Genomic DNA, 26,537 nt, shown 5'->3' on the forward strand with positions numbered 1-26,537 from the left:
CCCGCAGTGGAGCAGCGTGGTGGAGTATGCTCCATACCCGCTCCGGTTGATTGAGGGGAGACCTGTGCCCAGCGGTGGGACGTATATAGGCTGTTTATGTTGTGTTATGTATGTGTTGTTAATTAAAAAAAGAACATATAATAATAATATATATTTAATTTAGAAACTAGGCATAATTAGGCATGGCGTGGGAATGGCGTTTTGGTTTACCTATGTATGTACTTACTTAAGTATGCATGTAAAAATGCAACCGTTATAACTACAAGGATAGTTATTGTACGTAAGCTGTATAGACACTTCATTTCATTTTATTCGAACCGATTGGCAGATTACATCTGGAAAGTTCCGCTACGTAGGCATCTACCATTATTTCGCAAATTAATTCGAATATCCGTAACAGTTCGCACCATTTTTATTAGACCAATATAAGAGACGAATAAAGAGATTAAACATTGTAAAACAAGTATACTCTTATGTGTAAATAAATAGTTACTTACGCAGAAAACAGCGAGCACCTAGCGGCGATCACCAAGGAACTTCGCACTAATTCGCAACCTGGCTCCAGATAGGGAACTAAGGCGCATATCACGGCAGACCCCGGCTATTACCCGCAAGGTCTTCGCCAGCCGATTTAGCATCCCCACCAATCGCCGTGACACTTCTTAAACGAAGGTAATTTGCTATTATTTGTAAATTGGTGTCCCGACTGCGACGTCCCGTCCGCAGTCAACCGGCTCAGTCGCTCGGCAGACGGGACCCTCCCTGGCTCTACCGTCGACTCCTAACACGATCCTTAAACAAATAATCGTCATAGACTGCCTTTGCCGCCGATCCGAGCGCCAGTCGATAAGATACAGCCCGCGAACAAACATCCCGGTATGTGATTGTGAGTGAAATGGCCAAGTCTTTAGATGATGTTTCTAAGAAGAATAGTGAAGACGACACTACCATGGACGGCGAGAGCGAGGAGCCGCAGGGCTGCGCGCACAGACTCATGGCGTGGCTGAGGATCAACCCCAACCTGATCATGCTGAAAGTGACGCTCTTTGTGATGTACGGCGCCACAGCGTCCCTGCTCCCCTACTTAACCATACACATGCAGAGCATAGGACTGACAGTGCCCGAGATATCATTTGTGTATTTAGCGTTACCGTTCACTACGTTCCTGAGTCCACCGATAACTGGTGAGTAGAACTGATGTTTTGTTTGCAGAAACAGAGTTCGTGACGTTCCTGATGAAAGAAAATTATTTTAGGATTTCTTGTGGACCGTTTTGGGGAGTATAAGCCCGTGGTCATCACGGCGTTGATCCTGAACGCTGCGTTCCACCACTCGCTGCTGCTGATCCCGCACCAGGAGACGCCGGGGGTGATGCCGTCGGCCTACGTCATGCGACATCCGATCACCAGCGCCGTCGAGGTATCCCTCTTATTTATAGAATCATTTCGAAATCGACCCCAAACCAACTCTCGGCATTACGGACTAACCTAGCTAAGAATTTGAAAATCGGTCTCATCCGGCCTCAGGGCGGATTAACCAGTATCATAACGTCCATAAATTTGAATTAGTCAAGGGAATTACGCGAAAATTATGCATAATCTTGGACTTTACCCTTAAATTGGGCTGTTATACGCGACTGTGTCCCGCCCATCCACTTGAGGGCTTCAACTAATGGTCTTAACGGCTGTCGAAATGAAATGGTCACATGAGTATGGTCAAGGCCCTTAGATGGAAATAAATGGCATAATAACATCCCGATTCGCCCCTCAATCGAACGATCGCGACATACATTGACATACTTTTATGTGGAGTTCCACAGACCCTTTGTAATCACGCCACTTCAATAAGATTTGTTATGATGAATTTCTATTTATTTATTTAACACACTCATTTATTGTATTTACTAAACACCAAAACGTACAATGAATTATATCATAATAACAAAAAAAGATAGAAATTATGTAGGACACACGATTCACTAAAAAAATATAACAAAACAATTATAATTAAAAAATACATCGACTTCTCCATATTGCCAACCACCACTACTTACCACCATACTTACTTTTACTTTTACTTATCACCATAAGGTTTATCATATCCAGCTTACGACATCGTATCAAGAGTGGCTGCAAGTTGTCTTTGATTACTTGTGGCTCGGCCCACCCCATTAGGGATTACGGGCGTGAGTTTATGTATGTATGTATGTGTTCTTCATATTGAGCAAGCAAGCAGTTGAACACTGTTAGTGTTATAACTTTGCCATTGTAAATATAATAGTTATCGATCTGAAAACCAAAAGTTACTGTAAGTTCCCGTAAAATACGCAATAGTTAAACCATGGAGATTCGATATGACTGCCGACTGTAGATCTTACGCAACCTTGTAATCTTAAAAGATTGAAACTAAGAAAAATAAAACTTCCACGCCAAACAGATTTGGTGGAGTCCGTGTCCTAGCAGAGAGTGTCCGGATGAAGATGAACATGTAGATTTCGTGCTAGACAGATGTGTAGACCACTGTTCTAGCAACTCCTCCAAACTTGACCAGCCCTTCAACGAGACGAACAACCCCGATGATGATATTGATGATATTGACATACACATCAGTCAGAAAGTCAAGCCAGCTATTTTGAAACAAAAGGAAATCAAGTAAGTAGACTTTGGTTCTTCTTCTATCGTTACTGTTGAGCCCGCAAAGGCCCCTGACATGACATGGCTCATGTAACGACTACTAACTTACATTAGTAAGTTGTAACCTAGACCAACTGCTTAACGTGCCTTCCGAAGCATGGATCATCTTTCTTTCGGACGATCAGGTGATTAGCTGGTATGTCCTATAAGCAAACTAGGGATCACAAAGTGATTTTCGTGATGTGTCCCCACCGGGATTTGAACCCGGGACCTCCGGATCGTGAGCCCAACGCTCAAACCACTGGACCACGGAGGCCGTCGACTTTGGTAATATGCAATAAACTTGTGTTTATTGTAAATGTCTTACCGGCTCATGTATATTCTTTTTAGAGCGTAGTGGTGCCTGTTACAATCTTTACCTCGATTCTTATTACAATAAAGTGGTTTTAGTCGTATTTTGTGAACTTATATGAGTACCATGTTTAGATTGAATAAACATTTACTTATTAACAATAACAGGGATCGTATCACTGAAGTAAGTTCTTAAAGAAATTGGAGCTTTTATATCACATCCAAATATCTGTTTATTTTATTACTTACCTACATCTACATCATAGACACAAACCTCCATACCTCAATAGAAATTAATACGTACCATGATAGTTTTCTCGTCATTGCTGTTATTATAAAAACTATACACAAAATAACAAGGTAATTAACTCACGTTTGACAATAGTGCCAAAATTAGGCACAGTATAAACAAATTACTCTCATTCAAGTGTACATAGCAGATAACAACATAATCTAACTAAACACAATACGTGGTTTCTCGCCATTGCTAATACTTCCTAGAATGTTGATACAACATGCGTACTAAATTCGAAGGGGGAAATTGCGATCTATGAAATTTCATTGTTCTCCACTGGTGAATACTTTTCTGGTTTCTCGGAGTAGATACGAATATGCAATCATAATGAAGAATAACCCGAGGTTTTAATGTGTCTTACTCAGCATGAAGGACCTTCTCGGTATATGTTAAGTATATAATATCCATCTTAGAACTGTGGCAGTAAGAGTGGCTGAAAGTTTTCTGCTAGTGACTTGATAACCACTCGAAGGGCTGCAGCGGGTGTGAGTTACGTCTATTATTCTATTACATTAAATGTTTTTAGTTCCACAGAAGATGAGGAGGAGTATAATGACAGTGCATATTTCATACTCATTGTGCACGATGACTTAGGAGAGCCCAAGGAACAACTTGGAATAGAAATGGAGAGGGTAAGGATTTGCTGCTAAATGACGTCATTATGTCATTTCATTTGTTAGGTAGGGGAGATAAAATAACTTATTAAAGAGCTAGTGGATTTCGGGATCTGTCATAACATAACATAACAAATACTAACATATGCATTATATGCATATGCATTTCTAACGCACCTATCTTCTTTGCAACACCTTATTTGCGTGAAGTAATGAAATAAAAGTAATAGTTGATCTTCCTTCATATCATTATGAAAATAAACTGCACAAGTATGTAAATAATATAACTGACTTCTACAAAAATAGATTGGCAAAGTTCATTAATCTTGACTTGTGATTATTTTTATATTCTTCTTCTTATCGTGTGGATTGTGAGGTGGAATACCAGCCTCATCAACCCTTTTTATATTAACACCTTTTGTTTTCTTATTTATCTTCAGTGAAAAGCCTATATTGCATCGTCTGATTTTTTTGCAGGATGACAACGAAACAGTAACAGATTTCAGATCAAGGTTTGGTGAGAAGTTGTTGACGTCACAAGGAGTAAATGTTTCTGCTTTGGACAAAGAGGACCTACGATGTGGAGGGCTTGTCAAGTTGCATAATATGACAAAACTGTCGAAGCAGAGACTAGTTACCTTATCCGCTGACTGTATGGTCCAGAAGTGTGAATTCAGGTATTATTTTTGTCTTTTCGTCGATTCTTTGTGCGATTCAAATCAGGGAGTAGTTTCTTGGAAATATATTGAACTTAATTAAAACTAGGTACTTAGTTCTACAGTTTGTTGGGTTTCCTAACACGATTTTTATACATTTGACTGGTTACGATTCTCTTAAATTGAACATTAATTTTCACAGTAAACCTGCAACCTAGCAATTAACATTTACCACGTCATAGATTTGTTTAAAATTTTCTATTTGATCGTGATTCCTCCAGCTTATGATATTATCTACTGTTGACTGATACGGTAGCTATCAAAATGTAAATCATCGGTGTATTACAGAAGAGGCGGTCCTGATATTTGCCCACCGGATTACAAGGAGAGTGACGATAAAACTTTTTACATTTACTTCTTCTTGCGGTTCATGGGTACTATCATGTTGTCTGCTGGCGTCACTATCATGGATCCAATTGCCCTCACCATGATCCAGAAATACGGAGGCGACTTTGGCAGGGAACGGTTGTTTTCCAGCATTGGTATGGCCATATTCTCGCCTATCACTGGCATGCTCATTGATATGAGGAGCAAACAAGTCGGTAAGTATCCATCTATCGTTATCTTTTGTCAATATGAAGGTATGAGTTGTTTACACCGGTTTCTTGATTGCAGGCTACACGGACTACTCAGCTGCATTCTACACTTATGATGTGTTATTACTCATATCAGCTATAACAGTAGCTGTTATGCCACTCGGAGCTAAATTACCAGCTGACAATTTACTTCATGACTTGGTGAACATCATCAAGATGCCGCATATAATTATTTTCATATTTTTCCTATTCGCATTGGGAAACTTTTGGGGATTCATCGAGTCTTATCTCTTCCTGTATTTGAAGGAATTAGGAGCGCCTAATTTTTTGTTGGGTAAGGAAATTCAATATTTATACGTTAAGTATATCAATCTAATGAACCGAATCGTATTAACTTAAATCGTGAAGAATTTTTTAATTAAGAATATATCTGTACTATTTTGTATCTATGTCTTTAGACTAATAAATATCTCCATCATATACCTAAATGATCAGTTTCTTTATCAGAAGATTGTCTGTAACAGACCATGAATTGTGGTTATTCATAATAATTTCTTAGTACTTATGTAATATAACCGTCGGATCGGTATCATCGCGACAATGTATCCAGTTAATTCCATCATTTGCTTCACTTACCGCGTCTCCCACCATCTAGATTCTAAATCTAGATTCCGCAATCTCAGTCGTCTCGTCCTCTCCACTAGAATGCAATGCATTCCTATCTTTAATCCAGGAAGATGTCTTCATCACGTTCTCGTGACTCTCCCACGCAACACTTGTATGAAAATATCTGTAATTACCATGGTGACGTGGGTAAGGGGGTGGTAAGGTCACGTTAACGTACACAGCTGTTTGAACATCATTATAATGTGTGGTCATGCCACACGGTCTTTAAATAAGCGATAACCTGAGGGGTTAAAATGGCCACATCAAAGCAATTCATCTAAGAAAGCAATATTGCAATTTGACATTTGCGCATATAAAAGTAAGTGCGCAATGCAAACAAATGTCAAAAAGCAATATTGCTTTCTTAGATGAATTGCTTCGATGTGGCCATTTTAACCACCCTGATCTCCAATTAAATGTTTAAGGGGAACTATAGACAGGAACAATGTGACTGAATTATGATTAAAATCTCTTAAACACATTTTTTTCTCGGTCTTTCTGCAAACTTAAGTTAAAAAGGAAATTCAAAAATATCTTTATTCAGTAGGTAACATAGTTACACTTTGAATCGTCAATTTTTACATAACGAACGTCTCATCCGCCTAAAACTACTACAGCTTCTCACAACCTATATAGCCGGGGAAAAGAAGCTGTGATAGTATGTGATTGGTTGATTATGATCGAAACTTCTGTATTAATCTACAATTGTATAAGGTTCAATTGTAGATTGAATAATGCAGTCGCTGAAACATTTTCTTCGTTGCAGTTTGTACAAAAAGCTTTATAGCTATTCTCCTCAACAAATACAAACTGTTTGCCCGTAACCGATTTGTCTTGTGTGTAACCGATTTGCCCTTATGTTCTGTGTAACTGAATTGTTAAATAAATAAAAAAATAAATGTCCAGGTATAACGGTAACGGTGGGAACATTAAGTAGCATCCCATTCCTGTACGGAGCTGATGCCATCACTGCTAAGATCGGCCACGTCAATGTCATCATCGTTGCCTTCTTCTCCCACGCTGCTCGGCTCGTCGGTTACTCCTTCATTGAGTGAGTATATTACTGAATGTTGTTTTACTTCAGTTGTCTTGATTTCGTAAGTAGATTTGTTGATTATTTTTCCTACTTAACAGACTGGTTGCTGTCTATCATTTTTATTATTATTATTTATTATTATCAAGGGGTTGAAAAGGCTATCTATCTATTAATAGAGATAATAGGCATCTGAATAAGCATCTATATTACTTTTTTATTACTTATTACTTTTTTTATAACTTATTATTTTTTTTATTTTCTATCATATTATAATTTCTGAGAAAGGTATTATTCTTTTGATTTGGGTTTGACGTGCGTTTTTATTGATTTGATCGAATATTCAAACTTTATTTTTTCTGTCTTCAAATGAAGTAAAAATATCTAATAAAAAATAAAGAAATCGCCAAATAAACATGTTTAGAATCTAAGATGTAAGTATAAACGAAAGGAAACCAAGCTGATGTAGAATTTGAGTACCTAATAACATTTACAATGACTGCATGTTATCAAATAGTTAGTCACAAAATGCGAAGCAAATGCAAATAATACTGAAAATATTTATACAGTAAGAGCAACAGAGGAATTTACCATATTAAATGAAATGTTTGGCTAAGGAAATGACAAGATCTGGTATTAACTAACAGTACAGACAGTTGAATTGAATATCAAGACATGAAAACAACGACAGTCATTATCGTATAACCTGCTTTAGAAATAGACGTCCTTTTGCTCATATCTGTATCTTTGACTATTAATAGATTAAATAAGCAGTAGGTACATTAACCTTATTTCAACGAACGAAACTAACGCCACCACACAACCCTCAAATTTACAGCACAAAAAACATGTTAAAGAAATAACTTCTCAACTTTTCACTCTCACAAAAATAAAAATAAAATAAGTATCATTAAAATGCAAATATACAGCCGTGATTGCTAAAATAAAGTACCAGGAGAAGATAACACGATCGCTCTATAAATATCTTTATAGTTAAACAGAAGTAAACATTAGATACGACACAAGGTGTTCGTCCTTTTGAATTATATGTCCATTTACAGTATTTACAGCGTTAAAGCATTGTCAAGTTTATGAGCACAATACGTGTGTCATTGTCGTTGTATTATGGAGTGTGGGAGGAACATTACCATTTATGTGCATTGTAACAGGAGCGGGATTTGACTTGGTTCTTTGTTTACTCTCTGTTTTAACGCTGGATTTTGAATCTCATTTTTTACTTCGAATGGTTTCTTAATCTTTTTACTTTTTGTTCAATCTTTGCTAGTTTTTATTTTATTAGTACGAGTTATACCTACTAATTTTAGCAAATAAAATATATTATGATTATCTAACTTCTTTGCTTGAAATCTGCAGGAATTCCTGGTGGTGCTTCCCGTTCGAAGCCATGGAGTCTCTGTCAGTTCATCTGATGTGGGTGGCAGCAGCTACATATTGCGCGATGTTGGCTCCCAAAAGTTTGTTGGCTACTCTTATTGGAGTACTGGGGATGGCACATTTCAGTTTAGGTATGTGTAAATCGTTATGTAAACATAAGCTTATTTTAAAAAAATTACATTTTGTACTGATTTTTTTTAAACAAAAGCTCGTTTTCATTCAATTAATTATTTCTTCCGGTTCAAAAAATACTCAGTCTAAAACTAGCGTGTTTATTGTTAATAAAATCACACCCAAATGTGACTTTTCAAAAAAGCGCTTATTCATCGAATGATGAATTAAAGGGGAAAATTTCCATTCATGGTTGCAGTATTGCTTAGTGAACAAGATATGAAGAAGGGATAAAGTCTTTTGGAAGGATGCGTGTGATTAGAAAGATATAATGTAGGAAAGCACTAAGTACCTATGCTTAAAATTACCGTTAAGAAATACTAATAAGTAAAACCTATCCAAATGTTTCAAATGGAAAATTTCATTAGCATTCTCATACTCGTGCTAGATAAAAACGTTCATCGACTTGTAAACAATTCAAAATCTAAAATACACAATATATTTTATTGCTAGTATTTACAACGCCACGAGTAAGTAAAAATTATATACGAATATCATGAAAAACATATTTGTGAAGAAATTATGACCTTTCTTAATTTATCGCGTTACTGAATCTCACGTGAGTTTTAATAGAAAAAGATAGTCATTTCGAGTTTATTTTTTATTTAATTAAACAGTTAATTTATTTTATTAGTTTGAATCTTCGTATCTACTTTCGCAATTTGTAAGTGCTTTGCGCAACAGTACTAAATCTCTATCTAGATCTGCACTTCTTATTCGGATGGGACCGCTTTTTCTATCCTCTCAAATGTTATATTAGGTTATTTATACAAACTTGGTTAGAAAGTACTAGATTAATATCTTCACTAAAATAGTAATCATGATTAATATTAATACATATTATGTTTTCGGTTTTACAGTTGTCCAACTTGACACCCTCAGGCATGTTGTCTTAATTTTTTATATCGAGTGAGAGCTCTCAACGCTCCCTATTAATTTGTGCTAAATAATTAATGTCATCGGAAGCAAACATACATTAAGCCACGTTTAAAAAATCTCATTAACGTTATTCACAGGCCGTGGCAGTGGCAGCTTCGGTGGAGGATTCCTCATCGCCTCTCTAGGAACCCGTGAAGCATTCCGGTACATGGGTCTTATAGCGTTCCTTGGTGGAGTGTTGTATGGACTACTACATTACTTTTGGCTCAGGAAGATCAACATGACCAGCTTAGAATACACCAGCACTGAGCAGGACACTGGTATGACAATTGATTATAATAACAACTGACACCGAAATATAATTAAAAATTCTCAGCATGTCATGGGAACAAGTTATTGCTGTAAATGTTTGCGAGGAGTGGAATTATTTGTTGTTCGAGTCTAGAAATAACAGGATTATAAAGAGAAGAAAAACTGTACATTTTCCTAATACACTCTTTCTGTTTTTTTTTTCACTAGGCTGTTTTATACATATAATTTCTGTTTCTCTCTTATCAAGCAGTATTTAACAAAGTATTCTATCATTTGGTAGTTTTACCTGAACGTTCTCCGGAAGTTTTGAAAATTAGTGATTTTGATAGTTTTAACTTTTCCAAATTTCAACTTTGCCCCTCGTACAATTGCCGCGATGAAATACCCAATCCTTTTCATATCACAATTTACATAGTTAATAAGAACTAACTGAGTATTGAGATTATTTCAGATTATTGTTGTTATCTCATTTCATTATTACTCTTTTATCCGTTTGTCAAACACTTTAAGTAAATGTAATAATTGTGACTAATGTAATAACTGATGCTTTATTTTTATTCCAAACTACTTTTTTTTTAAATTGCTCGGAATAAGTTTAGCTGGGATTATGATATGAGTTGACTCAACACAACTTCTTTAGTCTATATGAACGATCGATTGGTAACAATAAGTATGATTTAAAACGAAGGCGATGATGCTATCTTTTATCTATAGAAAAGACCCAATATGTAACTTCTCAGACAAATTAAAGCGCCATGCTTTTTAGTTTAGCATTAATGGATATAATTGAACAGGCTTAACTTATTCTTACAGAAAATGGTGAGGCAGACAAACTGAACGGCGAACCCATACGGAAGGATGCTGAAACGATGATATCTTTAGAACGACTACACATGATCACCAGATACAATCCTCTGGGATCACTGCATTCTTTACCTAGAGGCTCACGTGCAAGGGTAAGACACATTTTATGTACTTAGCTAATTTGTAGATACCGATTTATAATGCATTTGTTGATAAGTTAACGCCATTCTTGCCTGCTTGTCTTATCCATTGCTCTCTAATATACCGCACAATGTTATCGATCCTTAGTCTGGCTTCGTTAGCTCGACGTCATAATTCCAACAAGCAAGATTGGCTGGCAGGGACATTTTGTGTTCTATCTCTTTATTATGTTAATGTGCGTGTGTGTTGTGTATATATATTTGATACCTATATTTAGGTTGTGTTAATCTGTCTTCACAATTATCGATTTCAGTTGTCCCAAGGCGACATAAACGAGCTCTGCAGAAGTAGAAGTGGCAGCAACAGCCAACGTCGTTGCAGCAACATCGAGATCTCCCCGAAGACTCCTCAGGGTTCGGGATCGAAGGTCCACCTTCTCCGGTCGGCTCTGGAGATCAACCACCAACATCAGGGCAAGAGTCATATATCAAATCCTATGTTATCTAGCCCAAATAGACCTCATCATCCTTATAAGGTAATCACGGTGTATCTAAATCTTTTTAGCTTATTTCAACCTGTTTCTTTTCATACATTTCTTTATATTTTGGTCAGTGACTTTCTAGTGTCTATCCGAGACTGCTTTTTGTTCGTTTTTCCATCTGATTAAAATTATATGCTTTTGTATAGCACCTACAGCGTCCGTAAACGTACATTGTGAATTATTTCATTATAAGTAGTCTGAGCTGTAAGTGCACATATTTTTTCCATACTACCGTAGAAATAAACATTCATAATACTGGTTCAATAATCAGTATTTGAGCAAGTTGTCTCTCTTTTCTAGCTCGCCAACAGCGCACCAAAACTGACCCAACGCAACAACATATCCCAGCCAGTTCTCTCAGAATTTGACACCCGTCGCCGCGACTCCATACCAGAGGAAGCAGAAGAAGACAGACTGGCTGCAGCGAAGCCTGCGAAGACCAAGAGTGACCATCTTCGTCCACCACCAAGCTACGACGAGGCAATAAGCGAACACCGGAAAAGTTGGCATTCAGATGACAGTACTCCCACTTAAGAGCCAACGATGATAATGTTAGATATTAGGGTTAGACGACTTGGTAAAATTACTGATGGAAGCGGTACTGGCATGGATAGTTATTGTTGTATAGATTTTTATTGGAAATTGTGCAAAGCTATTACGCATCGTCTTTGAGGTACGAACAATTGAAGGAGAATGTAACACGCCTGTAAATGTTGAACAGTAAAAGACAAGTTTAGTAATCTCAAAATTGAGTCATGGGTCAAATTTTTATTTTTATCCGTAAGTATTTTAGATATTCAAACTAGACCGTACATTGGTGGCACCACATTAATGCATGATTAAAATAAAAATAAAAAGCTTATTCATTTACCAGATGTTAATGCAATCTTCGTGTTTGGGGCTACTTTTAAGCAAATATTTACTTGTGTTAGTAGCCCCGCATATAATATAGTTACATACAAGAGTCCCATAGGCCTGTCAAATCTTCAGCATAGGTAAGCGGACCGTGTGAAAAACGGGATAATGCTAGGGAGATGATGATAATGACAAGAGTCATTAAGAGAGAATTATGGCATCGCTCTTTTGTATAATAATTATTTGTTACTAATGTTTCGTCTTTCTTTCTGTTATAATGTTTGAATGCCAGTGCCACGTCGACTTAACATTTTTTTTTGTAAATTAATAATAATTTTGTAACATTTTGTAATTTGATCTGAAAGTAGATTGGAAACAATAAGCGAAAGTTGTGAATGCTTTAATTTATTTAAGTTGTAGATAGACTTGTCTAATACATTATCGTTATTAAATTTGAAAAAATATATATTTTATTTAAACACGACAATCACTTGCCGTTTATAAGCGAACTAATATAAAGTAGTAGTGATCATTACAAATCAATGCCAGTTAAAGAATTTTGATAAGCATATACGCAATATTAAAATTTTTGACAAAATCTCTGAAGAAGTCAAAGAAAAATTACAATTTAGATTTATCTAGGTCCTTTATTAAGACAGTCGCGTCCATTTTCATAAGCTCCAATACAATAAATACGAAAAAGGTCATGAAAATGGCCATGAATTAATTTAAATTATTAAAATAATAAATGCAAGTAAATATTATTAAAATACATTAAGTACACTAGCCCTTTTTAGCTAGCTTAGCTATCAATTATTCATACTTTAATTATATACTTATGTAAGTTCTTATAACCAATCGATTGATACCTCTAATTTTCACACTGATTGGTAGAACTAAATATTAATAACCATGATGTGTGATTTCGATGCTACCTGGTCATCTAAAATATACTAATACTTGACATCTTCAACCTTCAAATTAGAATTAGCTTGACAGTCAATTTAATTTTGAAATGCAATCCTCTATGCGCTCTAATATTGGCTGACCAGAAAATGTAGTCATAATTATTATTTACACCATTGCTTTCTGCTTCGTCAGTGTCTTATCTTGAGATTATATTATATACCTCTTGAAAACAAAGGTCTTCCAACAAATTTCAGTTCTCGATTTCTAAAGCATAAGTTACCAACCTAATTTGCATATTTTTACCTGTAGAACATCACAGAAAGCCTAATCAAATTCTCCTTTTAAAATTTGAAATATCATACGTCTCATTTAATGATGATATATGGTCATCATGATGGAATCACTCGTAGTTATCAGGACAGTTTTTCTGATCGGTCCTCATGAAATAAGCTCGGTTGATGTTATTTCTGTCAGAGGCCTGGTATGCTTTCTCCATCACAGAGAGCTGTGGGTTTCTTTCTCGTGTCAAGATCCATGCGTTACCTGAAATGTCATAAAAGCACGTATTTTAAATAAACATTATGTTTATAGTTAATTCGCGTCAAAATTGTTTAAGAACGTCATATATATCTGTGGTTGAAACGCTTGTTTAAAGTAGACAACAAGAATACTTGTCACTTTTTTTTTTGAGAAATGTTGACTTCAGTCAATATGGAGTTATAGTGTGTCTGCTTGTTAACAGACAAAAAATATACACACATTGAAAATGTGATTTTGATGACATTATAAAGATTAATTTGTCTGTACGAGGCCTTAAGGAAGTTACTTGTTGCGAACTAACAACTTGATATGAGAACAGAAAGAGATCACCTGAGGTGTAAAAATAACCCTGATGAAGATAACATTGATCATCATAATCCAAATAAAATACTCACGGGTATGGAAGATCCCGAAGTCGTAGCAGCTCCAGACGACAGCAAAATTGTCGTAATCAGTGTCAACAACCCAGTAGGGAGCGGCGAAGTTGACAGGGAGTGACGGGAAACGAACTGAGAGTTTGCCTTCGTCAGAACGACTGACCTGGTTGGCTTCTCCCTGGATCTCCGACTGGATTCCGGTGCTGGAAACGTTGGGAATAAAGTCTTAAGATTATGTGTTGATACGTTGAGGATCTCACTTTCACTGCCAGAAATTATAAAAATAAATTTCCATTTAGCAAGATCCATTTCATTCTGAGGCTCTTTTGTTACTCGTGTGTTCTTTCGTTTTTTATGTTTTTTTTTCAATGAGATTAGTTAAGCGGGCCTCGATACGACACGTACATTGTTTTAACATCAGAGAGATGATAGGGCTTAGTTTGTTATCAATTTTTCAAATTCAAATTACTGAAATTACTAAGAATTGTAGTTTAAGTATACACTTACTAGCTACTAAGCTGCTTGTTGACAACACCTATCACCCCATTTTCTTTCTCACTGTAGTCTGCTGTGACACATCTGCCACCCAACTCGAACAACGCGAAGTACTTCTCCGCTTCATACCATTTGCCAAGATACTGGAAAATTCAATTAAATGGTTTAGCTCAGTCTCAATTTTTAGCAAGCAAGAAGTTGCTATTAAGCTAAGCCTCGCAGTTAGTCTAACAAAGCGACAATGAAAGTCTCATCTCTCTCTAAAGTTACAAATTTTATAATCAACGTTTGATAACATAACATTATACATAGGAAATAGAAAGTTAAGGACAGAAACAATGTTGTTATTCGTATGTTTATGTCCTTTGTATATGTCGTTGTGCAATAAAGTATTATTGATTGATTGATTGAAACAAAAGAGAAATAGAGAGTACTGGGCTAATCACACAACAATTAGTGCCCAAAGGTGAAAACTCAAATGCAGTTTATTGCACTTCGTAGTTACATACTTTCCAATCGGGACATTCAAACACATTCCAATTTAAAATTTAGATTTGACTGTAGGCATAATTTTGTTATTCATTAGTTATTTCTTATTTGAAAACAATCAAAATAAAAGAAGTGACGGCAATAATTAACTATATTTATATAGAAGATAACAGTACCCTTTACATTAACACTTGCAAAGGATTGTCTACAGGCGATGTCCTGATTCCAAAAGCCCCATTTGTGTGTCTAAAATGTTATTATTTTTTCACGCCCACGCCTGTTTCTGATCAATGGAATCCTACGATCTTGACCCTGACTCACTACTTTCGCTTCTTCCAGTCTCGTCTAAATCGCCATACATGCTCGCTGGTAGCTTATTTTTCCACTTACTCTATTAGGATTGAAATCGGCCATTGCCGCTACATCAGGGCAGGCGCCAGGGAAGATCACTTGCGCCTTGCACATCCTCAAGGACAGGAAACCACACAGAAACACTGCTATTGCTCTCAGTACTGACATCTGAAATGTAGAGACAAACAGTACGTGAGTAAATAATACGTAATACCTTCCTGAATAACGATTGCCTCAAGACGGGTACAGGCGTAAAGAAATGGCATAACGAGCTAGGCGCTAACTCAAGGAATTGGCTGGATACCAAAAAGTATGGACAAAAAAGGGGAGGCGTCCAGTTAGTTGTGGGATTTCACACGCTCTATTAGACTGCTTTAATCTCCAAGAACGCTGATAGGGTCATGGAAAGTGGGAGTTTGTGTGAAGTCGCGTCAAAGACACGATGCGACGCAATATAATAAATAATACTGATGCGTATAGAACGGCAACTCTCCGCTCGCACCAATTTGTATCAGGCGGCGAGATAGGTTTACGTCACCCTCTGGGTCTTCGCTAGATGCGTCAAGGTCACGGAGTAACCATCTAGCCTTAACGCATCTAGCCTGTCAAATAGGTGGTGTAATAAGCCCTTTCCTCAAGTCTAAAACATGCGTAAGTACTACGAATTAAGAGGGAGCACACGCAGACTGTCTGACTCGCTCGCACTTACCTACGAATGAGGTTTTTGTAAGGAGTGTCTGGGCGTGCCGGCGCGTGTCGAGACAGATGCAAACATATTTTGATGTTAATTATAATGAAGAAAACAAGACACTCGTTAAGGATAATATTATAATTATCACTTCGAGGTGTAACAAAAACAATACTACAATAGTACGAAAGGTTAAAGACGATAGACACTTCTAAAAACGTGATTAAAATCCTGTTGCTTCACGTGATGCAAGCAAATAGGTAGAGAACAAAAAATCATAATTTATCATATAGGTACGTAACAACAATGTAAAATACAGTAATGATATTGAAATTACTCTGTGAATATTGTATTCCATTCATAAAAAAAAATACTATTTTTAGGATTTTTCATTTTCATTTTTGTAGGATCAAGAGAACACCTGAATGTCAAAATTCTATTTTAACTGCGTCCTACAGCATTATCTACGGCCACTTTGGAGTGTGTTAGGGCGCAGGAGACGAAGCGGCCAAAACTTCATTCAATAGTAAAGAAAAATAAATGTTTCATTGCGATCTTATGTTTGAAATACTTTGAAGTATGTGGAGATTGTCATTATGAAAATAATTAAGTATTTTAAAGGTAATTGACTTCTTTCGGATTTTCTCGTCATCATATACAATTATTTCGGTCATAGGTATAAATAACATCATTAACAAAGCAAAAGCAATAGTCACTTCCTTTTCTAGTATAGAAGTAGACCAGGCTTGAATGACACGAGCAGGTATTTTCTTTCAGTTTGAATCATAAGCTAAATATTTTGAAAGGGTAGGGTTTTCCAACAACTTTTACAATAACAACCACTCCTTCAGATAACAACGAGTAACATGTGACTCAACGCCTTCACGTGCCAAAACAAATTGTATAATACTGCGTAGTTCGCAGCCAGAATTCTTTTTTTTATAAAAGTCATGGCCGGTTGAATGCTTCATAACACATAAGCTGAGGACTATATCCCAATTGGGGTATTAGAGGTACATCCATTTCAAGATGAACTGAGACCACACCTCACCAAGCTTTTTGTTAAACCAACATTATGGTGAGCCGTATCGCCGTCGATAATAGTCGAGAAACGCTTTATCCTCTAAAGTAGTATAAAAATAAAACAGTTATTATTCCAAAACTTAGCATGTCAGATGACCAATGAGCAACATAGTGAAACAACCGGACAACAATAATATGTTGTTTTGATACTAGATATCTCTACCTATTCTCTCTTGCTATAAGTCAAAGATGCACTTTCCAAGACTAAAGGAAACTTAACAAACATATTTACTGACAAACAACAGCTTTACCATACAGAAAGTACACAATTGACCTTCTGCGCTGATGCATAAAACAATATAGCATAATTAGCCTCACCACAGAGCACAGTTGAAAGAAAATGCTAATAGTCTTCCGAAGAAAGGCTCTTTGAAAGTGAACACCTGACCAGACTCGTAAAGGTGTGAGTACAGAAGCGGACGCGGGAAAATCAAATTTCTCAGTTTTTTTTCCTTTGATGGGTTTGCTCTTGGCCCCAGACTTGTCCGAAGGCATTGACGAGGCCTAAGATGGAGCTCGCCCAGAAGGTGCCTGTTCACTCTGGCCGTGAAAGCACCCGGGTTATATGCAATCGGCAAAACAGAAGACGGCAGAAAATTCCACTCCTTCTCCTCAGTTGGTATGGAATCGCGCAAATACACTCACAATGAACGAGTGGGTGCAGAAAATAAAAGCCGGTCAAGTTCGAATCCAATTCGCGCACAGAGAGTTCCGAGGCTTTAACACTGCCGTTAAAAATCTATTGTCGCCATATATCGACATAGGCCGAGATTGTTTTACCAACTGCAAATAAGTTTGTAATCGCAAAAACATTTTATTTTTGTGGTGGAACAACGAATTTTCGTTTTTTTTTTATTATTCCTTTACTTGCCGAAGATCTTCTTACTTTTCATGATTCTGGGTCTATGGGAAGTACCAGGTTTTTGTTCCCCTATCAAATTATGAAAATTAGACTAAAACTGGCCGTATGTTTGGATTGCGTTGATTCAGAAGCTTGATTTTTGCAGCTTTAAGGGACCGCAAACATAAATATTAATTTCAACTCGATATCTCCACGAGTTCCCAAAAATAGGGTCTTGATAGACAGATAGATACACGGACGACGTGATCCTACAAGGATTCCGTTTTTCTTCTTCAAGGTCAGACCCCTAAAAAACGCAGAGAGGGGTCTGTGTAGTGGTTGATATTCATTGCAAAGGTTTACTATCTACTACTCTATTCTCCTGGCGGCTGTTATTTTAAGGAAATTTGAGTGAATCAGAAACAAGTAAGTGTTCAGTCCGCTTGTTCGTCGCCATTACTTAAATTGTGGTCTAAAGCCAAACTAATTCCAATTCAATAAGTTCGCACCCGCTGTTAGCGTACTCGTATTCATTGTGAATGGGCCTAACGTATTGAAAAGGCGAAACAAATGGATAGTACATACTTATTTAAAAGAGGAATATAGGCCGACGAACTAGAATGAAAACGTCTTTGTATGCAAAGTAGGCGTTAGCATATTTGTTTTGGTGCCCTTGCACTGAATTGCACTATGACCAATATAATAGATAATATCACCTCACGATGTTTTCCTTGGGCACTGAGCATAATTATTTATGAATCAAATATGAATTTGAAAATAATTTCGAAAGCTATAACATATCCAAGTAACACAGTACAATTTCTCTTTACAACCGAAATCGGCAGTCCAATGTCGATTTCCAATATAAATAGCACTTTCTATGTACGACGCTTCACCAGAAATGCACTAACACGCATAGTGGTGCAAAAGTGGGTCGAAAGTATCCTGCAAGTAGGCGAAGTCCGGTGGTTACTGTAAAAGTAACGGTTCTATCTCGCTCTAGTGCCCTGGCACTGGCACAAATGATGAGAAATGGCGATAACGTAGCTACAGTTGGCTTTACTTCGATCCCTTATTTATTGTTTTCTATAACTATGACGAGACCAGACCAGACAAAGACCATTTACTCAGACCAGATGAAGGAAAAGGCCGATGTTTCGACATACAGGGTCAAGGAACTTGCAAATGATCGATAAATGTGGAAAGAGCTTCACCGACAAGAGCCTAGTTCTTAAAAGAAGAAGAAAATAACTATAACGTTAATGAAAAATCATCCATCATAGAGCCTAAACGCGGAAAACTGAGCCCATTAAAAATTATGGCGGTCTATCTGCTATGTCGGGGACCTTCGGGTCGTTTGAAAACTATAGCTAATGGAGTATGCTCTATACCCTTTACCTCTGCTAGTGAGGGGTGCTAGAGCAATGGTGAATTATCGCGTTAGAGACCAAAATCTTCTTTATATTGAGTCAATATATTAAGTGAGTAAGTAAGATGTTGTAAATTTTAAATTAATTAAATAAATTACAAGTTAACATCATAAATCCTTCGTAAGATAAAGTTAGTACCCGTACCTCACCGAGCTTTCTGTTAGACCAACATGGTCATGGTCATGGTGGTGACTTGGTGAGCGGTATCGCCGTATATAATGACCAAGTCAATCAAAAAAAAGAGAAAAGTAGGTAAGATGTATTAAATTATTAATTAAGTAGGTTGTTATAATAATAATAATGGAAATAGCATCGCTAACTTGGACGTAGGCTGTAATAGCGATGCATCTGTTGTATTCTTAGTTGAAATAAAAAACTATATCATAAAAAGAATAGAATAGGAAGGTGCTAGTTTTCACACTTTGCGCGGATAACATAGTGCCATTGAACCTACCTACCTATAGAAAGATTTTTTGGCATTTACTTTTGGTTGGAATTTGACGAATGGAGAAAATCAAGGTATTTATCCGTTAAATAGAAACGAAATTGAGTGGTACATTTTAACCTATTTGTAAGTACAACCGTAAGATGAAAATGTATATACTTATAATCAGAATTAGAATAATTTATTCAACGTAACTATCATAGATAAACATTTTTGAATCTACGTCATTTCGCAAGGTGTTATAACTGAGGAGAAGAAATGACAAGAAACTGCAACAGCAATACATCTTTTAAATCAATGTAGGTATAAATTACAAGTTATTTAATAACTAGAGAAACACATTTAACACCAAGCATTTTTAGATAGAATATATCTTTTGTAGTATCATTATAAGGATGCCCTTACAAGAGTAAGGGCTAGAAATAATATGGTATTATCTCAGTGTTCTAGAGCAAAACAGTGAAACGTGATATTATCCTAAGCACTAAATTGCTGTGAGACTCAGTTCAAAGGCGCATCTGGATACCATTACTCGTATTACAGACTAGTACAGAATGTACTATTAACATAGCATGACCTTCCTCACTACGTCTCGATAGAACAACATGACTAATATCCAGTTATTACATATAAATTAACACTATCCATCAATATAAAAGAATGTTTAAAAACGTAATTGATATAAATGTGTTAAAGGCCTCGTGGTTTGGTCTACGAATAATAAATGAAATATGATGTTGATTTAAAATTAGAAGATGTAGTAGAGTTGCAAGCTGGTTTTTGGACACACAAGAATATGTATCATACCTCTTACAGGAAATGACACTAAAAGATAACTATTATGGCAAAATAAACAACAAAATAGTGATAAAATAACTCTAATGGGAAAAGGTATACCTCGTATCATATGACACCTATTAACATCACCTTACTATCGAAACATACTTAGTAAGTAAAAAAGGGAATTGGGTCGTGTATGAAGATAAAGGTTCAAGATAAATTATGAAAATCTGATTACTAAGTAGACAGATGTAAAACTAACGAAAAATGTTTAGTTTTTTCTATTTAACTTATTTATGAATTTTTTAATCAAGAGAAACGTAATAATAAGTCCGACATTTTATCACATTTTTCTATGACGTCACACCGTGCTGTTTCATACAAATTACATAGTAATTTCATGTTTTGACGTTTAATAAAAAGTAACTAATGTGACTACTATTAAGTGGAGAAAGGTTTTGATTGTATTCATTCAATCACTAGATAATATTGATAATTGTATTGAATAAATAACGGTTCCAATCTCAGAAAAATATTGCATTGAACCACCATTATTATAGTTGTCATTAAAATAATAATATTATGTAGATGAGATGGTTGATTATCGTAAATAGTTACTGGTTACTTACTTACTGGTTTAATAATTAAAAAAATGGTCTAACAAAAATAGCAGTACTATTTATTTGATGTAATAGAGTCACCCAAGGCAAAAGGTCATTAAAAAAACGAGATTTGGTGATGGATAAGACGATAATGTTGACTGCAACATTAGCGTTAGTTGAATGTGTGAGTTATAGAATTATTTATCATGTGACCTCGCATTTTTGTCTCTATCTAAGAAAACTATGACAGGATTTTTGGCAGTCCATGAATAAGTCTGTGTTATACTCGTGCTGTACTTTCCTGTGTTTATTTTTTATCTAAAATAATGATAAAAAATACCTTCTTGACCATAAACCTTCCTTTATTAGCATTTACTTCATTATCTTCAAATACATGTCATTTAAAGTCATAAAATAATACAAGATTTTAAAATTATGTGCGTTTGTTACTAGTTTTTTCCCCATGTCATAAAACCGACATAGATACACATACATTGTGTCTTTTCTAACATGATGGACATTATACAAGCGATAGGCTAACGAGCGATGATAATCACCTATCCCTGTCACCAAGCGGTGCATTATATTCATCTCCAAATTCAAAATTCTTTATTCGTACGGTGTCTTCTGATCATAGTTGTGATTCTGCTCACTCCACGAAGGATTATGAGCGTGAATTTATGTATATTTGTAAAGAATTCAGATTCTGAGCCTTACACTAGTAAGATCTAATATTTTCAAGATCTGCATGCGTGATTACATTGCATCTATTTTCATAATTATTGTCTATTTGTATGTCTTTGAGATTGTCTATAATTATTTTACCTACTCTGGTATTACCATCGTTAGTATGTTCTCATTTTGAAGTAGGTACGCATTATTGAATATATGTATGATTATAATTACTTATAACCGTTTTGTGCCTGATACAACACAGAAAATCTTTGAATGTTTTATGATGTTTATTATCTAGACTTTAGATTCTAGAGATGATAATGTGTTATGGCTCATCATATTACGTAACTTGTCAGTGGTTGTCTCCTGATGGGGTTAACTGTTTAATTTGCTTCTTGAGTTTATGTATACGTATCATCATCATCATCATCAGCCCATTAACGTCCCCATTGCTGGGGCACGGGCCTTCCCTATGGATGGATAGGGAGATCGGGCCTTAAACTGATTGATGGTTGCGCCACCGAGCTCCTCAAATCTATGAAATGTATATACGTACGCTCCTCAAATGTATACATATACGTATAGATACTAATATTGTGCATGGTCGTGCATTTTATTGCAACGATCTCTCCCGTGTCTTTTACGACCACGATTTGAAACTTGGCGTACTTGTTTCCCGTTATATTTGCAGTCTTCAACATAAGAAGTATTCTGTAGGTGAACACACAAATGTTATTGACTGATACATTGGTTTGTTCACCTTGTGTAACTTTTTTGAGTATTGTGTCAAACCTAGCCTGTAGTTTCCCTTTTATAACGTAGATTATAGTAAAAAGTTATCCGAATCTTCCAAATATAATTAACAGTTCGTGGTTTTCCTGTTATTGTATTATGATTCTGTTGAATTCTTGAAGTGATGAGTAGAGACGTTTCCTCTAAAACCTACTTAGTGGAGAGTTTGAGCATTCGTTTAGCGATTTTAATTGGAATAATCCTTGAATATAATTGTTTCGGTTTCGGCTACAATTGAAAGAATTATTGTTAGTATATTTCCAATTCAAAAGATATGCCAAGTTCTGTCTTTGTTATGTGAGGAATAAACCTTGTGCAAAAACTTTCTTTATCATAGAATTTATTTGCTTGGCAAGAAAGCTCTGGAAATGAATATTACCTTCTTGAAACTTGGTAGATAAATAACATAATGTTTTGCAAGAACTGGACCTAAATCGCCTTGAAGATATAATAAGATGAATATTTAAATAATTAGCGCCTTCATTGAAGGAAACAGATTTTTATTAAAACATAACGTAACATAGACAATACTGTCTATACACACAGGCTGATACTCTTACCCATTCTTGGGCAATGATCTCCCCTCAATCAACTGAAGGAGGTAGGAAACACCACGTAGCTCCGGTTTGGTTTGGTGGAGGTGTTTAATTAAAATCATATATTTTTTATATAACGTGGTCTAGTGGTTAGAGCGTTAGGCTCACGATCTGGAGGTCCAGGTTCGATTCCCGATGGGGACATCGTCGAAATCACTTTGTGAGACTGTTTCTGTCCTTTGTTTGGTAAGGACTTTTCAGGCTTTAATCACCTCATTGTCCGAAAAAGTAAGCTGATTCCGTGCTTCGGAGGGCACGTTAAGCCATTGCACAGCAGTGGGACGTATATAGACTGGTTATGTATGTATGTTCTAGGTCTATTAAAGTTTTTATTGTTATTATGATGACGTAGCTTATGTGGTCATTTGGTGTCGTATTATAAAGTTCAAGATATTACTTCAAGGTTCCTCCGAAATTCAACAAATACAACATTTTTGAAGTCGTACGGTTGTTTGTTAAACAAGTGTTTATTTAATTCTACGAAGAATAAGGAACTAGTTTCAAGATATTTAATTAAATGGAAGATTTGGAACAATTTTACTTGTTTTTATTTTTTATGTGTCGTCTAGACTAGTCTTAAGAATAGTGTTGTATTAAATTTTGTTTTGTTTGTTTTTCTCTTGTTTATTACTTAAAAGTAAGTAATCTTTCATTGTTTTGTGTTTGAAAAGTAACATTATTATTCATCGTTGTACCATCGTTAATCATCATTGCCCTATTTAACTTATAAAAATATACAACACTTCGTATTCAAAAATGCCAATAACTTCATTACTCAATTTTGATATTACGAGTACAATAACAATATGACTTACCCTGGTAAATTCTCGTCCGTTTTATTAGCAACTTTTGATTATTTTTTATCACAACCTAAGGTTAAACGACTATTTATTTTTAAATTATGGGACACTGGTATAGAGTGTAGCGTCTTTTCGACCGGCTTGACTGCGACTGCGCCACCGTTGCCGGCTTCATATTTGCCTCCATGCATGAACTTATGTGCGTGTTCGCATAGCTTATCTCTTCTAGCTGTAATTAGCAAAGATGTTTTGCGGTGCAGTGCTTTAGCAGCGTATCTGCTTATGTGAATGTTGACTTCAGATGTTGTGTTACTACTATTTATTCACTATTTAATTTTGTTGCATTATGTCATGTTTGAAAATGTTATATCACGACGTTCGTTATAATTTATTTTTAAATTATCATAATATTTTACTTATAATCCTGTGGTTTGTATATTTCAAAATAATGAGCACAAATTCATTAGTCACTTTTGTAATTTGTATCAACATTTTTAAGTTTTAGTAATATTTTATTTAACCTCTTTATCTTCAATTTCTGAAGGCTCTTCGGTATCTTTGGATTGATTTTAAGGGGTAATTGCCATAGATATGATAGCTTTTTGTGAATCACTGTTGTGTTTTTCTTCTTTATTGTTTAATTCTACCTACATAATCTCGAATCTTGATGTTCTAACAACGCCATCTTTATGATAAGTGAAGTATTGCTGATGCGAGTCGCTTGTTACATGTATACGTAGCTCGTTAAGATCCAGTTCTGCTAGTTCTCGGTATAAACTGTAGAGGGGGCTGTGATTGCTTGCATTTTTTTTTATGTAATTTTCACAATTTGTTGAATATTTTTTATGAAATTTATTATAGGGTGAAGTTTTATGCTAGGAAAGGTCCAAAAAGAATTTGGAGATAAATAATTAAGGATTGGGGAGATTGTGACATCACTATAACAGAGGCAGGTTTGAACGCTACACTTTTTCCAGAATGGGTACAATAATTTCGCTGCTCATTTCGACTGGGAGCGTGGCGTCTCCTGTAATCCGGCTACTCGGAGGTCGGAACCTGAGGATGGTTTGAGGTCGGGAGTCCTGGTGCTGAGTGGCCCATGTTGACTGGACGTCCACACTAAGCCCGGTATTAATATGGACCCCCCGGAGGAGTCTGGGGGGTGCAGGTTCACTAAGGAGGGGCGAACCGGGCCAGGGGGGAAACCCAGCAGCCAAAAGTCCCCGTATCGGGCAGTAGTGGGATAGCGGCCGGGAGTGGGCGCTCAGTAACAGCCCGACCAATACAATCAGACCAGTTTCTTTTTACTGCTCTCGTTTTCGCTTCTCGTTTTACTTGTTTTTCAGCCATATTTATATTATGTCAATAATATAATTTTTTTTTCTTGCTTATTGTTACTAACCCTGACGCGTCCATTGACGAACGGCCTGTGCCCAGCAGTGAGATGAATATAGATTATTTTATTATTATATTTTTATCACAGTACTTTTATAATGTTTAGATATTGCGTCATATTATTAGAATTTATATATTATATAGAGAACTACTACGCAGCTCTGTGTTTATAAATAATTCTTCCTTCTTTTGGCTATAGTAGTTTCTTGTAAATATTTTTCCACGTAAGTGGGTATGAATAGTTACTCACCTATGTAGATCGTGTCTGAATTTTATACTTGCTGTCGTTGCTACAACTAGGTGGATTTCTTGCTATAACTTTTATATTGACAATGTAAGCCAATGTCACTACGCTAACTAGTCAATACGCCCGTGGCCCGTGTTTTTTGTGTGCCACGGTTTGTCTTGTTTCCTCCTGAGGTTGTGTTGTGAGAAGCTGCAGACGATGTTGTAATTGCTACCAAATATTTTGTAATAAAAATCTAAAAATGTTCTTGTTTGTTTATTTATTTCAGCGTTCACTTTCAAAAAGTCTTACTACAGTTTTAATGACTACAATGTAAAACTAGCTGATTGCGTACAGCATCAGGTTTCGAGTCGTGTTGCTTATTTGGTACGATAGCCCCAAGTTCTGAAACTAAGCCTCACAGTCATTCACACTTCTACACAGCTACAACTAAGTTCTTTTTGAACTAAATTCGTTTGAGGAATCATCAGTAAGGCACTCGCGCGCACTCGACAACTTAAGGAAGAACCGGACCATCACCACCTTTCCTGTTTTCGCCTTGTAGTTAACACGAGAATGTAACTAAAGATGAAATGTGAAGATTCTTCATACAGTTGTCAAGTAAATCGTGCCATGACTTGTCAGATAGTGGCCTGCGCTCCAGTAAAATTGTTTCAAGCAAAACTAGACTTTGTCTCACTCTGATAAGTCATGGCATAAAGGGCCTGTTTATTCGCGTTTTTCTTCCATCTTGTCTTTCTCTTTTGATGCGTTTTCCATCATTTCTGGCATGTCTGCTTTTGCTGGCATTTCTTCTTTCTTGTCTTCTTTTGCTGGCATTTCTTCCGGCTTGCTCATTTTCTCTTCTTTCTTCTCAGATGATTCGGACATGATCAATTCAGGGACTTGCATGGGTTTCGGTTCGTCAGCCGGCACGGGGACAGCTGATCTCTCTTCTGGAACGACTTCAGGCTTGACTTCGGGGTCAACTCGTTTCTGTTAATAAAAGATAATTTCTATTTGGACTGATTTTCTTTTATTGAGTTATCTAAGGGTTTATTCTATTGTAAAACATATTTGT

At 36.1% G+C, this 26,537-nt stretch overlaps 3 protein-coding genes across 5 annotated transcripts in view; 1 reads left to right on the forward strand and 2 right to left on the reverse strand.

The window, feature by feature from the left end:
- The first annotated feature begins 691 nt into the window (after window positions 1–691).
- Window positions 692–12,374, forward strand: LOC126371880 (uncharacterized). The gene is made up of 13 exons (XM_050017287.1): window positions 692–1,184; window positions 1,256–1,419; window positions 2,437–2,651; window positions 3,806–3,911; window positions 4,371–4,570; window positions 4,898–5,151; window positions 5,225–5,479; window positions 6,718–6,862; window positions 8,219–8,370; window positions 9,427–9,609; window positions 10,415–10,557; window positions 10,860–11,081; window positions 11,388–12,374. The coding sequence occupies exons 1-13, from the start codon at window positions 896–898 to the stop codon at window positions 11,619–11,621; spliced, it is 2,562 nt and encodes an 853-aa protein (XP_049873244.1). The 5' UTR covers window positions 692–895; the 3' UTR covers window positions 11,622–12,374.
- A 185-nt stretch (window positions 12,375–12,559) lies between these two features.
- On the reverse strand, window positions 12,560–23,856 carry LOC126372727 (apolipoprotein D-like). The gene is made up of 5 exons (XM_050018592.1): window positions 23,851–23,856; window positions 15,143–15,271; window positions 14,276–14,406; window positions 13,787–13,971; window positions 12,560–13,394 (listed from the first exon to the last, which is right to left on the reverse strand). Exons 2-5 carry the CDS (start codon window positions 15,269–15,271, stop codon window positions 13,252–13,254), a joined length of 588 nt encoding a protein of 195 aa, XP_049874549.1. The 5' UTR covers window positions 23,851–23,856; the 3' UTR covers window positions 12,560–13,251.
- Window positions 23,857–25,730: 1,874 nt separating this feature from the next.
- LOC126372337 (apolipoprotein D-like) overlaps window positions 25,731–26,537 on the reverse strand; it is a 466,981-nt gene continuing 466,174 nt past the window's right edge. For all 3 annotated transcript variants that reach the window (XM_050018058.1, XM_050018041.1, XM_050018049.1), the window contains one exon: window positions 25,731–26,452. In XM_050018058.1, the coding sequence (XP_049874015.1) occupies window positions 26,186–26,452 (267 nt within the window). In that variant the 3' untranslated portion in view covers window positions 25,731–26,185. The remainder of the gene's footprint in view (window positions 26,453–26,537) is intronic.

Source organism: Pectinophora gossypiella, chromosome 2, assembly GCF_024362695.1.
Source record: "Pectinophora gossypiella chromosome 2, ilPecGoss1.1, whole genome shotgun sequence".
NCBI lineage: Eukaryota > Metazoa > Arthropoda > Insecta > Lepidoptera > Gelechiidae > Pectinophora > Pectinophora gossypiella.